Source organism: Laetiporus sulphureus (assembly GCF_001632365.1).
Source record: "Laetiporus sulphureus 93-53 unplaced genomic scaffold LAESUscaffold_26, whole genome shotgun sequence".
In the NCBI taxonomy this organism is placed as follows: domain Eukaryota; kingdom Fungi; phylum Basidiomycota; class Agaricomycetes; order Polyporales; family Laetiporaceae; genus Laetiporus; species Laetiporus sulphureus.
The window spans coordinates 382,239-395,489 of record NW_024468535.1 but is presented as its reverse complement, the minus strand read 5'-3'; the positions used below and the strand labels follow the sequence as shown (position 1 = coordinate 395,489).

At 51.3% G+C, this 13,251-nt stretch overlaps 6 protein-coding genes across 6 annotated transcripts; all 6 read left to right on the top strand.

Moving 5' to 3' along the window:
• Nucleotides 1-324: 324 nt before the first annotated feature.
• Nucleotides 325-1,326, top strand: LAESUDRAFT_760339 (uncharacterized protein; the record flags this gene model as incomplete). Its single annotated transcript, XM_040912720.1, has 3 exons — nt 325-732; nt 794-1,232; nt 1,283-1,326. The coding sequence occupies 3 exons, from the start codon at nt 325-327 to the stop codon at nt 1,324-1,326; spliced, it is 891 nt and encodes a 296-aa protein (XP_040763212.1).
• A 2,655-nt stretch (nt 1,327-3,981) lies between these two features.
• On the top strand, nt 3,982-4,689 carry LAESUDRAFT_232315 (uncharacterized protein). Its single transcript, XM_040901666.1, has one exon. The coding sequence runs from the start codon at nt 4,152-4,154 to the stop codon at nt 4,626-4,628; it is 477 nt and encodes a 158-aa protein (XP_040763211.1). The 5' UTR covers nt 3,982-4,151; the 3' UTR covers nt 4,629-4,689.
• Nucleotides 4,690-5,434: 745 nt separating this feature from the next.
• LAESUDRAFT_727115 (uncharacterized protein) lies at nt 5,435-7,355 on the top strand. The gene is made up of 5 exons (XM_040909166.1): nt 5,435-5,693; nt 5,753-5,786; nt 5,841-6,211; nt 6,276-6,726; nt 6,778-7,355. Exons 1-5 carry the CDS (start codon nt 5,529-5,531, stop codon nt 7,305-7,307), a joined length of 1,551 nt encoding a protein of 516 aa, XP_040763210.1. The 5' UTR covers nt 5,435-5,528; the 3' UTR covers nt 7,308-7,355.
• A 1,194-nt stretch (nt 7,356-8,549) lies between these two features.
• LAESUDRAFT_760337 (uncharacterized protein) lies at nt 8,550-8,945 on the top strand (the record flags this gene model as incomplete). The annotated part of the gene is made up of 1 exon (XM_040912719.1): nt 8,550-8,945. One exon carries the CDS (start codon nt 8,550-8,552, stop codon nt 8,943-8,945), a length of 396 nt encoding a protein of 131 aa, XP_040763209.1.
• A 58-nt stretch (nt 8,946-9,003) lies between these two features.
• On the top strand, nt 9,004-9,960 carry LAESUDRAFT_760336 (uncharacterized protein; the record flags this gene model as incomplete). The annotated part of the gene is made up of 2 exons (XM_040912718.1): nt 9,004-9,415; nt 9,467-9,960. 2 exons carry the CDS (start codon nt 9,004-9,006, stop codon nt 9,958-9,960), a joined length of 906 nt encoding a protein of 301 aa, XP_040763208.1.
• A 1,239-nt stretch (nt 9,961-11,199) lies between these two features.
• LAESUDRAFT_727113 (uncharacterized protein) lies at nt 11,200-13,198 on the top strand. The gene is made up of 3 exons (XM_040909165.1): nt 11,200-11,945; nt 12,000-12,447; nt 12,503-13,198. Exons 1-3 carry the CDS (start codon nt 11,454-11,456, stop codon nt 13,045-13,047), a joined length of 1,485 nt encoding a protein of 494 aa, XP_040763207.1. The 5' UTR covers nt 11,200-11,453; the 3' UTR covers nt 13,048-13,198.
• Nucleotides 13,199-13,251: the final 53 nt, after the last annotated feature.

Below are 13,251 nucleotides of genomic sequence, written 5' to 3'. Positions count from 1 at the left end.
CCGACACAAGGTCACGTCGTGACCGTACAGGCACGTTTCAATCATTCTCGCGATATCACTCACGAAAGTGATAGAGTGTTCGCTTTTCCATCGTCCATATCGCAGCATCCTCTACCGCTATTCTGTCGTGCGATCGTACAGTTGACCATGGTACTAACGTTGTCGTCTGGTCACAATGCTGACCCTGGAGCTTCAGCCCAGAGCGCCCAGAGCCAGAGCGCCAGCGAGTATCCAAGCCGACAGATTCAAGATTTGGAGAGGAGTGCGCGTTCCCAAAGCGCGAACGAGCATACAGATGGACGAACATACAATACTGAGAGAGCCATGGTTCATGTCAGCGTTCAGACGTCATCAATACCGGTGCAACGTGCAAGCGAGCATGGAGACAGACTCGTACAAGACTCCGAGAGGAATGTGCTGGAGGAAGGCCCTAGAGAACATACACCTGGACGAATGCACGGTGACGGGAGAAATGGGCTCGTACGAGGCGCCACAGAGCATACGGACAGACGGACTCCAGAGTCTGATCCTGCGAATGAAGTAATCGCAAACTTGATGACAAAGGTGGAGCAGTTGAGCCTCTGCGTTGAGGCGGAGAGGGATAGGGCCAATAGATATCTCAAGGATGCTGACAAGTTCCTCCGCGAGAAGGAGGAGTCGGATCAAGAAGCTGCATACTGGAGAGCGAAAGCACGTCGATACCGACAAGGCAGACACTCAGCTCTTGTAGAGGTGAACATCTCCTAAACTATCTCGCAGATCAGTTGCTGATGTACAATTTCATCATGAGCAGTTGGACCAACTTCGCTTCCAATATGAGCAGGCGATGAAGGAGCGGGAGTCTATCCAAGTGCTATCGGAGCAGCGTCGACAAGAGTTGGACGCTGCGCAAAGCTATCTGAATACAGCTGATGCATCAGAGCAAGACGTCGTCCGTCTTGTCAAGAAGATGAATCATGAGGTTTTTCAAATGGTCAGAGCGTTATCGGATAGCTTTCAGCTCTTGCACTTCCCGAGGCGAGATGAAAATGCAGATGAACTTGTCACTGAGCTTATCGGACCATCGATGCTGGAGCTCTTCCAGTCTGTCTCAGATTGTAACGACACTCTCGCACTCGAGACCGCTCTTCAGCACACTCTCATTCTGCAGATCCACAACATGATATCGTCGTGGGACTTCGATAATGGCAATGAAACCATTCCGAGTTTATATGACAAGATTTTGCGATCCGGTAGGTGCATCCATGATCTTGTTTGAATCGGTTGCTCATGAAGTTAACAGAGTCTCAAAAAAATCGCCGATGGACCGCAGGCCATTACCCGTAATCATCTGCCGTCCCAGCGAGCGGACGGTTGGGATTGGCAGGATTATTGCCTGGAGTACCTCAAAATGTTGTTATCTTCCATTTCGGTAGCGGCCGGTGGCCGTACAGATGTGTCTGGACACGCGGATAGCATCAGAGAGATCATTCCATTGTATTTCGGTTCCGGAAGATGGTAGGAGAGGATATCGTCGGAAGCAACTACCTCGTAACAATTGGCCATTCTGGCGATGTCTTCGCTCCTGATTCAATGGAAGACGCCTTCCCGGTCAAAGGACAGCCCCCGAAAGTTGGTATGCACGTCCTCTGTGCATCAGAACTCGGTCTGCGAAGAGTCGAGAAGGTCAAGGGAGATACAGATGCAGTAGACCGGATCTCCGAGGTGGTCGTGTTGAAACCAAAGTCATCCTGGAAGATTTCGTCACGGAGCTGGGTTTGGGGAACGATCGCACAGTGATAACGTGAGCGACTCCCCGATGCGCGAATAGGAATGCAGACTCCGAGGTATTCTTGTAAGACTTGTTTTGTCCTCGATGGTGAGAATCATGTGTCGAAATGCATGTCATTTGCTCCGTGACTTCTCTATAAGTCAATTGCATCTAACGCCATGAATGAGTAGCTTCAGTGGTTATTTACCCGATATTCCAGGTCTCTTCGGTGTCGTCGTCCTCATGAGGACCCAAGTGTTGAATCTCTTATCAAACTCCGAAGGATCTCATCAGGTGCTCTTGGCCAGTCAGCCGTCATTCACATACGTGGTACGTGTGCACGTTTTAATTCGGATACTGTCTCTAATGCACTCATTCGTTTGCCCAGATATTGTGGCAGAGCATCTGAACAAGCTGGAGACGCATTGGCATCCACACATTCGTTTGTCTGGACGAACGTCCAAGGACATCATATCTTAGCAACACAAGCATGTTGCTCACTTGCAAGCGTGCCGTTTGCTCCATCAATGAAGATAGTATCACGGGCATTCGCTGATACGTTTCTTGAATCATAGCGCACTCTATCTACTCTGCTCGTCTCGTGATAGAGATGAAGACGATCTGGGGTGTTCAGGCAGGAGGAAGTGCAGATGCTGCAAATTCTCTTGGGATATTCATACCCGTGCAACGCGGTATCAAGCGTGTAACTTTATAGATTCGGAGACAGATGGTATCGCGTCACACCCCGAGGCCTGAGGCCTGAGGGGGAAGTTGAAAAGCTGCACCTGAATGTCAACATGTGAAGACCTTGAAGTCCAAGACCGAATGCTTCTCAAGCGACGGAGCCGCTGCAATAGAGACAGCGCTTGGAGCTTACGTATGTGGGAAAAAAAACTCAAGCGAAGCAGCCGTCATTGGAAGGATGCGTATTCAAGGATCGTCAGTGCTCTCCGCAGACCATGACACTGGCACTTCCAGCCGACGCACGACACTGAAGGGTTCTACGAAGAACTTTATTGTCAATGCGTTGTTGCTACGGCTGAGCGAGACGCGATGGCTAGAGATTGGCCCTCACATGGTCATCTGCAAGCGAGCGTCAATGCCTCTTCTGTGCTGCTCGGCTGCCCAAGTAATTAAACCGCATCCATCGCCACATGCGACCCATTTTGGTAAACCTCACGTACTATGAGGCGCTTTGCATTTCTCTCAGTTTGCCAGCCATTTTTAGGCAAGAAAGCACTTCCGAGTCCGTGCTGTAGAGTTGCTTCCTCTATACCTTCGTCGTGCACTCGATATGATCTCGGACGATAATCTTAATTCATGCCCTACTGGCCTCAGCACCGCCACAACTGATGGAGCCGCAAGACCCTTGCATGTTCGACTTCATGCACTGCATAGGGCGCTTTCATATCAAGTGATCACGCTGTCAGAACAGCTGGAGCGTAGCGAAACGGATGCGAAGGAGGAGATGGACAACTTGAAGGACGCATTGGCACGAAGTAAGATGGAAACTGCCGCCGAGAAGCGTAGAGCGGATGAATATCTCAAACAGGCCCACGATCAGCAAGAACGGCTGGCATCAAATGAGAAGGATGCGAAGGAGCAGGCGGACAGATATAAGGCAAAGTTGGCGCGAGTTATGAGAGAAACGCGGGGAGATAAGCTTAGAGCAGAACGATGCCTCAAAATTGCCACATAACAGCTGACATTCGCAAGGGAGCTTCAAGGTGCGCTGAATCAGGAAAAGGAACGACGCAAGCATTATGAAGAAGAGGCGCGTCAATTGCGGCGAGAGAGAGAAACACTCAGGAAGGAGGTGCGCATCGCACATTTTCACCTCGAAAACAAAACATTGACCGCTGCGAATGTAGCTCGAAAACGCGCGTCGCAAAGACGGCAAATGGACGAAAGAACGTGAAGAAATGCATATGTTGCTGGAGCAGCGTCAAATCGAGCTTCAGGTGGCGCAGACCTACTTCGATTCCGTGGATACAGTCACAGAGAAGGATCTCATACGCTCCCTCGGCAATCTTAACGCAGAGATATTCCAGACCGTCATGATTATCGCAGACTCATTCACTACCGTCGAGAAGAACGCCTCCAATGAGCAGGTCGCGGGAAGAGCCCTTGGCATCGTCGGCCAGAAAGTCTTCAACGCACTGATGTTCTTTCCAGATCATCAATTGAACCCAGTTCTTCTTGAGGTCGCCCTGCAAGGCACGATAGTTCGTGTCATGGGATGGATCATTGACGCATGGGATATGGAGCACTGGGGTCCGAGCGTGATAGCACGCACCTACGAGCGGATGGTATCATCATCAGGTAAGAGATACGACAGTCTATCAAGAAATAATTCTGAGATCTAGCCTCAGAGAATCAGAGGGTCGCAGCACGATGGCGCATGTTGGCACACAAGTACCAAGAGCCACAACCGGAAACTGGACGGCAATGGGAAGACGTGTTAACAGAGAAGTTACAATTGTGCGTTTCGGCAGTTTTCCTCGTCGCGCGAGGAGAATATGTTCCAGAGAAGGAAGAGGACAACCTACGCATCATTGTGCGCGCTGCGCTCCGCCTTCGGAAGATGGTCCGCGAGGATATTAGCAGCACCGACTATCAGATCACCGTTGGAGCCACAGGAGAGGCGTTTGACCCGGAGCACATGACAGATAACTATGTGATGAAGGGACCCGTCCCGCAAGTAGGAGCTCGTGTGGCCTGCCCGTACGAGCTGGGTCTGCGACGGGTCGACAGGAGAGAGGAGGGCGGAACAACGGTCGTGCGCTCCGTGACGCTCGTAAAGTCAAAGGTGCTGCTAGAAAGCACAATCAATGAGCTGGTAGGGAATCCGACTGTTAACCGGTACGATGTTGATTGAAGCGGCTTGAAGGCGCCTGCAGGAGATAGTCCTCCACACCGCTTGAAACGACGTATAAATAGCTAGATATCTCGCTTTGCATTTTCGAAAATTAACAATTGAGTGCGGCACGAAACAAAGGCCTAGTGGTGGGTATGTCTTAGTGCCTTTGAGGTCGCCAACAATGCGCGAGTGACATGTGAGGTCGGCAGCTGAGCGCGTGCGCTGAAGCGCGCAATTACCAAGTCCCTGCACGAAGAGAATGAACCCACTTTCTCGCAGCAGCTGTGTTGTGACAGAGGCATTCTCTGGCTACAACGTATGCAATCACACAGCCTGCACAGATTTATTTTTCCACGGGAAACCTGATGAAAAAACGGTGAAAATATCTTAAGTCTGGATATGGCAATAGTTTGAAAATTGGGCTGAGACAATTAAATTATGTTACGATTGCTTCACCGAAACATATCGGTAACACATATCTTTGGACTGAAATATCTTCCTTTGGGAAATAGTTTCACTATTGCTGATATGTTTCAGTAAAACAATCGTAACATAATTTAATTGTCTCAGCCCAATTTCTAAACTATTTCCATATCCAGACTAAAGATGTTTTCACCATTTTTGCATCAAAGTTCCTGTGGAAAAATAAATCTATGCAAACTGTGTCATGCGCATGCCAAAACAGGCTCGCTTACGCTCATATTATACCTCGGTGTCTCGAATGTCCGGTAACGAACGTGATCATATCTGTCAGTGTCACATGTAAGCGCCACATGGAAGCGCTAGCTAGTAGTGATCGTGGCTACGCTTGCACGCAAGTTGCAGTCGTCTCACTCGCCCCACTCACGAAGGTAACGGAACGTTCGCTCTCGTTGTGCAAAGCTTAGCGTGTTTGATATACTTGTACGGCGATCGTAGATGCTAAAGTTCATCAGTAGTATCAGGACTGGGAGTGGTGCCAATGCCACATCCTCTCCATCGCAGGTGCCTGTTCAAACCGCAAGCGGATATGCACAGCGGCAGATACAAGGCATGGAGACGGGCGTGCCCGTGCAACACCCAAGCGAACATGCGCACCGACAGGTAAGGGACTCCCAGAACGATGCGCTAGCGCTAAGCTTGGGTGACATTATGCTCAACAGATGCACGATACCGAGAGAGATGTACCTGTACAACGTGGGTCAGAACATGCACATAAAGAGATGCAAGATACTGAAGGGAATGCGCTAGCCCAGATTATGTGCGACAGTTCACATCGTGAGTTGCAGGATTCCCAGAAAGATATACATACACAGACCAACACCGAGCATGCACACCGGCGGATCCACAATCTCGAGGTCAACATACCTACTAGGCGGAGCATTAGCGAGCATGCCAATCGACGGGGCCAGGATCCCGAGAGAGATTTTGCCATAGCGCAATTGAAGTCTGAGTTAGAGCGGTATAAGAGAGAACTCGAGAAGGAAAAGCATAGTGGAGAGCAACTCCGCAAATTTGCCGAACAACAGAGGCAAGCAAGAAAGGACATGCAAGAAGAAGTCGCGTACTGGAAAGGAGAAATGCACCGCTTACGGCAGGGCAGGGATTCAGCTCGAGCAGAGGTGAATATTTCTCAGACTGTTCGGCAGGTCAGCCGCTGATACATGATATCACTCATACGGCCAGCTGAAGCAACTTGAGTTCCAATTCGACCAAGCAATGAAAGAGCGGCAATCTATACAAGCACTATCGGAGCAGCGTCGACTAGAATTGGAGGATGCGCAGAGCTATCTTAACACTGCTGATGAATTCTCGGAACAAGATGTCGTCCGCCTTATCAAGAACTTGAACAGTGAAGTGTTCCAGGTCGTCAGAGCGGTGGCCGATAGCTTTCAGATGTTTGACACTTCGAAGCGAGATGAAAGAGCGGAGAGCGAAGCAGCTGCCAATATAGGACCTTCCATGTTGGAGCTCTTTCAGTCCGTCTCAGATACAGGCGAAACTCTCGCACTGGAAACTGCCCTTCAACACAATCTCGTTCTGCTCATCAATGACGTGATAACACTGTGGAACTTTCGCTATGGTGACAATGTCAGTGTAGTCATGGCGGGTCTGAACCAGAAGATTCTTCGATCAGGTAGATGTGTTGCTCATTCTAGCTTGCGTTGGTAGCTCACACAGGTGACAGAGAGCCAGAGCATAGCTGGACGATGGCGCGCCATCACGCATAGGAACATGCCGAGCCAGCTACCTGATGGCCGGGACTGGCAGGACTATTGCGTGGAGCATAGCACCAGTTTGCTGTCTTCCATATCCATGGCGGCCGGGGGCCGCGTGGATGTATCTGGACAAGCGGATAGCATCCGAGAGATTATTCACGGAGCATTCCGGCTTCGGAAGATGATAGGAGAAAACATTGTCGGAAGCAATTACACTGTGACGATAGGCCAATCCGGCGACGTCTTCACTCCAGATTTCATGGAGGATGCTTTCGCACTTAGAGGGCGACCTCCGAAGACTGGGATGTCCATCCTCTGCGCATCTGAACTCGGCCTGCTACGGCTCGACAAGGTCAAGGCAAGCGCAGACGCAGCAGGAGGGATCTCCGAGGTGGTTATATTGAAACCCAAAGTCGTCCTGGCAGATTTCGTCATGGAGTTGGGTTTGGGGGAACGGTCGCATGGTGATAACCTGAGCGATTCCCCGATGCGCGAATAGGAAAGCAAACTCCGAGCCTTTCTTGTAAGATTCATTTTGTCCTCGATGGTGAGATTCATATGTCGAAATACATGTTATCTGCTCCACGACTTCTATGACTTATTTACAGCTAAGGCCGTGGATTTCTATCAAAGTGATCCCATGAAGTGCTCCCCTCGTAAGTCAGTTGCCATTCACATTCGATAAACGTACACCTTCTGATTCGCATACTGTCTCCAGCGGTATCCAATGTACTTATTCGCATGCGTGGATATTCTGGCAGAGCGCCTGAAAGAATCGTCAGTTGAGGTTCTCGAAAAGGCACATTGGCGTCCAGACGTTCGTTTTCGATGGACAACCATCCAAGGACGTCATACTTTAACAGCCACGCACGTTGCACACTTGCAAGCATGCCGTCCGCTCCGCCAACGAAAATAGTACTATAGTACTATGTGCGTCCGCTCATACGCTTCGTGAATCACAGCGCGCTGTCTCTATCCTGTAGTTTCGCAACTGTGGTGAAGACGATACAGAGTCTTCAGGTGGGAGGACGTACAGATGCTGCAAATTCTCTTGGGAGATCAATGCCCGCGCAACGCGTGAGCGAGCATACGACCACCACTTCCAGCCGATGCACTATACAGAGGGGTTCTAGGAGGAAGTTCACTGCCAATCTGTTGCTGCGAGCGAGATGCGATGGCTGAAGATTGGCCTTCACATAATCATCTACAAGCGAGCTTCAACTTGAGCCTCTTCTCACTCCAGACATGAACGCATTGGTGACACCGTTTTCTCGGTTTAATGTCGCGAAAGAAACTTTACCCTACTAAACTGGGTTTTGAGAAATGAGTTGATTATGTCTAGGGTGTGGTGTCTGTATTGCTCCGCTGCCCAAGTTATTGAACCGCATTCAACGAGCGTCTCGTTGCCACACGATGTCGAATCATGATCTTGATCATGTGGCCGCCACGGGCGACTTAAATAGCACGTATCAGGCGCTTTGCAGTTGTCTTCGTTCGCCCACCCGTTCGAAGGCAAGAAAGCGTTAATACCGTTCGAGTCCGTGCTATAGTGTCTTTTGGTCCATATCTTCGTCGTACACTAAACATGATCGTGGAACCTAATCTCAATGCACACCCTACTGGCCCCAGAGTCACCACAACTGATGGCTCCGCAAGGCCCGTGCGTGTTCGAACTGATGCATTGCATAGGGGACTCGAGGATCAAGTAAGCAGGCTGTCAACACAACTGACACGTACGGAAATGGACGCGAAGGAGGACGTGGACAGCTTGAAACACGCGTTGGCACGAAGTCAGAGGGAAACTGCCGCCGAGAAGCGTAGAGCGGATGAATATCTCAAACAGGCCCGAGACCAGCAAGAACGGCTGGCATTAAACGAGAAGAATGCGAAGGAGCAGGAGGAGAACTATAAAGTGGAGCTGGCGCGAGTTATGAGAGAAACGCAGCGAGAAAAGCTTAGAGCAGAACGATGCTTCAAATTTGCCAGAGACAAGCAGACATTGGCAAAGGAGCTTCAAGATGCGCTGGATCAGGAAAAGGAACGACGTAAGCATCATGAAGAAGAGGCACGTCAATTGCAGCGGGAAAGGGATGCACTCAAGAAGGAGGCGAGTACACTTTCAATTCGAGCGCAATGATTGTATTTAATGCAGACATCAACAGCTTGCTCAATTGCGTCGTCAGTTTGATGGTGCGATGGAAGAGCGCGCTAAGAAGGAGGCGCTACTGGAGACGCGCAGGCTGGAACTTGAAGCTGCGCAAAGCTATTTCAGCAGCGCTGACGCATGTTCCGAGCAAGACGTAGTCCACCTCGTTTCCAACCTAAATGCGGAGATCTTCCAGGTAGTTAGGACAATTTCGGATGCATTTCGAGCGACCAAGCGCCCTACCTTGGACGAAAAAACAAGGAAGACGCTCAAGTCATTAATTGGCTCGTCCATGATGCAGTGCCTATTGTCTTTCCCTCACCGCAATGACACCGTGGTTCTGGAAATGGCTCTTCAATTTGCCATGGTCGCCTTCATCGAGAGAGCCGTATCAGCATGGGATATGAGCATCTGGAAGCATGGCGCGTTCGCAAGTGTATATGATCAGATGCTCGGAGCTGGTAAGCTATCAATTATAGCGCTACCGACATCGTGCTGAGCTCGGTCTATAGAGTGCCAAACAGTAACAGGCAGATGGCGTGCACTGGCGCGTCAGCACGCCCCCGAAAGAGAGCGGTGGAAGGGGATCATAGAAAATGATCTCTCATACTTTTCCACAAGCATACTCTTGGCCGCAGGTGGCAATGGGAGCATTCCACAGTCCGTGAAAGAAAGCCTGGTCGTCATCGCATGTATGGCATCTCAGCTTCGGAAGATGATCGGAGAGGACATCGTTGGAAGTAACTATCAGGTGACGGTCGGCCGTCCGGGAGACGAGTTTTCACCCAACGCGATGGAGGATAGCTGCGCGGTCAAAGGAAAACCTCCCAAGACAGGCGTGCGCGTCTTCTGTCCATCGGAGCTCGGCTTGCGACGCATCGAGAAGGGTGACTCTGGTGCAGCGGACATCCGTGCAGTGACTTTGGTGAGGTCGAAAGTAATCTTGGAGGATTTCGCAGACGAGCTGGGACTGCGGGAGATCTTGCGATGTGCGGATAAGAAGTAGTCATGTGAACCAATACCCTTCATTGGCCTCATCACAATCTCGTCTCCTTAAATACCACCGATGTACGCATCGGCCATGCTTGTTGCTATTCTGATATTAGCGTGATATATAGCGCATGTGAAACGCAAGGATTGTTATGAAAGTCGGTATAGAATGGTAAGTTCTTGCAGCTACGGTAAGTTCTTGCAGCCCCGGGGCAACTTTCGATGTCAAAGCGCAGAGATGAGCATTTTGAAATATGCACGACTTCACGACGCACCCGCGGAGACCGGTCTGCAGAACACTAAGAGCTGCTTCTGTCAGACAATGCCACTTTCGCCTGCATCGATCTCTTATAGACACGATGCCCGTGTTGACCACGCACTACCACCAGATATTAATTAGTAGGTTTAAAAACCCCGATGTCGAGAGGCTCTCGCATGCCCGGATTTTCATTCGAACACTAAAATAATGGGAAGAATACAGTACTTGTCCTGTGCATGTCGATCTAATCTGTCGCAGGCTCGACCTGCAGTACGTGTTCTTGATTGCGTCCAACAAAAAATCACCTCGCCTTTTCCGTACGATTCGAAGCAAATACCAGCCCGGTGACCGTCACAACGCGGCGATGTTACGCGGCAGTCGGAACGAAAGATTGCCGTCATACCCCGAAGCACTCAGGTACGACGTCACACGCACCATGTTCGCGGACGCAATTCACAAATGCTGTCCGATAGGCCGCAGCTGTACGAGAGCCTACATCGTCCGTTAATGCATGACGACACCCTATACCAGTCACCGCGTATATGAAAACAGCCATGATGCTCGAGCTCACCATGATTCACAGCAACAGCATGAAGTCATGCTCGTCGTTGGGACGCAGGTACGCTCATGCTTGGGCATCTGAATGGGGTGCACGCCTCAAGGCGGCAAGGCGATGATGACCGTCGATGCAGAAAAACGTTTCCTGAATTCAAAGAAGCTATCGATGCAGCTCGCCTGGAGATTGTGACGGGGCGCACATCGCACACAGCTCGCGGTTCCAACGTGCGCTCGCTTGTGAGCCTGCAGGACTGTTACGAGCTTCGCAGGATCAGTGGCAACGATGAATCCCTATGCGTTCGCGAGCAGCTGTCGATGAATCTTAGAGAAGAGATGATGGTCAAACTTCGGCATCCATACGACAATGCGAGCAGTGAGCAAGTAATGGCATTACTGCACCAGAACCGTAAAGGGAAGAGCGGAGATCGCAAAAGCCACGTGAATGAACGTCGATATCAGAATGATCGATGCATGCCTGAAATGCGCTAAGCATGCAGCTAGCGCGCGCATCGCTTAAGACTGATAAATTAGGATATTCTCGAGGCCACTGCCCAACGAGGCCGAGAATAGCCCATCACCCGCAGAATTTAGCCATGTAGCCCGCAGCGCTATATCTACTCACTGCCCAGGCCTTCTCACTACGCACCAGGACTCATAACTGTGCCCCCTCGCCCTCCCCCACATCGCCGACCATGGCTCTCACCCAAGCCGTCGCCCAACGCCTCATGTGCGCGTTCTTCAGCATCATATTCTCCTTCGTTCAGTTCTGCTGGTACTTCGCCCAGCAGTACTTCTATCTGCTGTATACGCTGTATCGTGTTGGCTCAGTGGTCGGCGAGACAAGATGGTTATTTGCTGAAGGGACAAGACGCTTCCTCCCTGGCGTTCCTCGTCAACGGAAGACGAGACGAGGCAGGATCACAGCGTCGGACCCGTCGGATGTCGAGAAAATGAGGATGAAGGTATTGAGCCTCGCGCTTGAGCTGGATAAGGCCAAGAGCCAAGCGGAGCAAGAGAAGCAGCGGGCCGAACAGGCAGAAGGACAAGCCGAGATCAGCAAGGCGGAGGTGGAAGGCGCCAAACGCGAGCTGGAAGATGCGAAACAGGAGCTCGAGCGTTCGAAAGATGAGGCAAATCGACGAGCGCAAGAGTTGGAGCAAACCATCGAGTCGCTCAAGCAAGAGGTAAGCAACGTTGTACGCTTCGAGCGACCAGAGGAATGACCTGCACTTGTGCAGCTTGCCCAGGCTCGGCGGAGAGAGGAGACGTATCTCCAGGAACGCGATGCCACGCAAGCGCTCCTTGAGACCCGCCGACTCGAGCTCCAGGCCGCACATACCTACTTCACTGCCGCCGATTCCACATGCGAGACCGACGTCGTCCGCACCCTAAGAACCCTGAACGCCGAGATTTTCCAGGCTGTCAAAGCGATGGCGAACTCTTTCAGCTCCGACTACTCCACGCAGCCGGATGACCATGCAGTCTCGCAGGCGAGGACGGTCGTCGGGCAGGCGATGACGGAGATCCTGTTAACGTTCCAGGATCACCACGAAGACACGATCATGTTAGAGATGGCGCTTCAATCGACCATCACGCTCGTCATTCGGGGAATCGTCGCGGAGTGGGACCTTTCGCACTGGCAGACGAACGGATTTTCCGATGTCTACAGTCAAATGGTCCAGTCGGGTAAGCCTTCTCACACGCCTCCTTCCAAGTATGCGTTTTGAGCGACGAGCTACAGAGAGCCAGAGTGTGGCGGGCCGTTGGCGTGCCCTCACGCGGAAGTATCTTCCCCAGAAATCGCGAGGAGGCAGGGACTGGATAGCCACCTTCAGCAATGGCCTCGCCGCATTTGCCTCCTGCATCCTCATCGTCGCGGGAGGCAACGGTCACATATCGGACCAAATCGCAGATTGCATTAGCACTATCGTGCGCACCGCATTGACGCTCCGCACGATGATCGGCGAGGACATTATCGGGAGCGACTACTTCTTGACTGTGGGCGAAGCTGGGCAGACCTTCGATAAAGCAACCATGGAAGACGGGTTCGCCACGAGGGGGAAGACACCGAAGACAGGCGCGAGAGTCCTATGCCCTTCGGAACTAGGCCTGCGGCGAGTAGAGAGAGACGGTAAGATAGCCAAGGAGGTGACGTTGGTGAAGGCAAAAGTCGTCGTCGACACATTCCTAGAGGAGCTGCAATTCGAGGCATTGCCTCCACCTATAACCAAAAAAGAGGAGCAAGAGCCTGAGTACGATTTCAGAAACCTCGCGCGTAGCGTGTAGCCATAGACCGTGTATGTTTGTTTCAATAGCCACTGTACAATTCTTCATTTGTAGCGTTTGGGGATTGTAGTGGCCAGGAGCCAGGAATTACAACATGAAATGTACCAAGGACTCACGGACGCAGCCCTCCGTCCCGCCCTCTATCGACCACCTGTAGCGACTTGAAATGCCTTCAAGTTCGACCTGCGACGGCTTCTTTCAGTG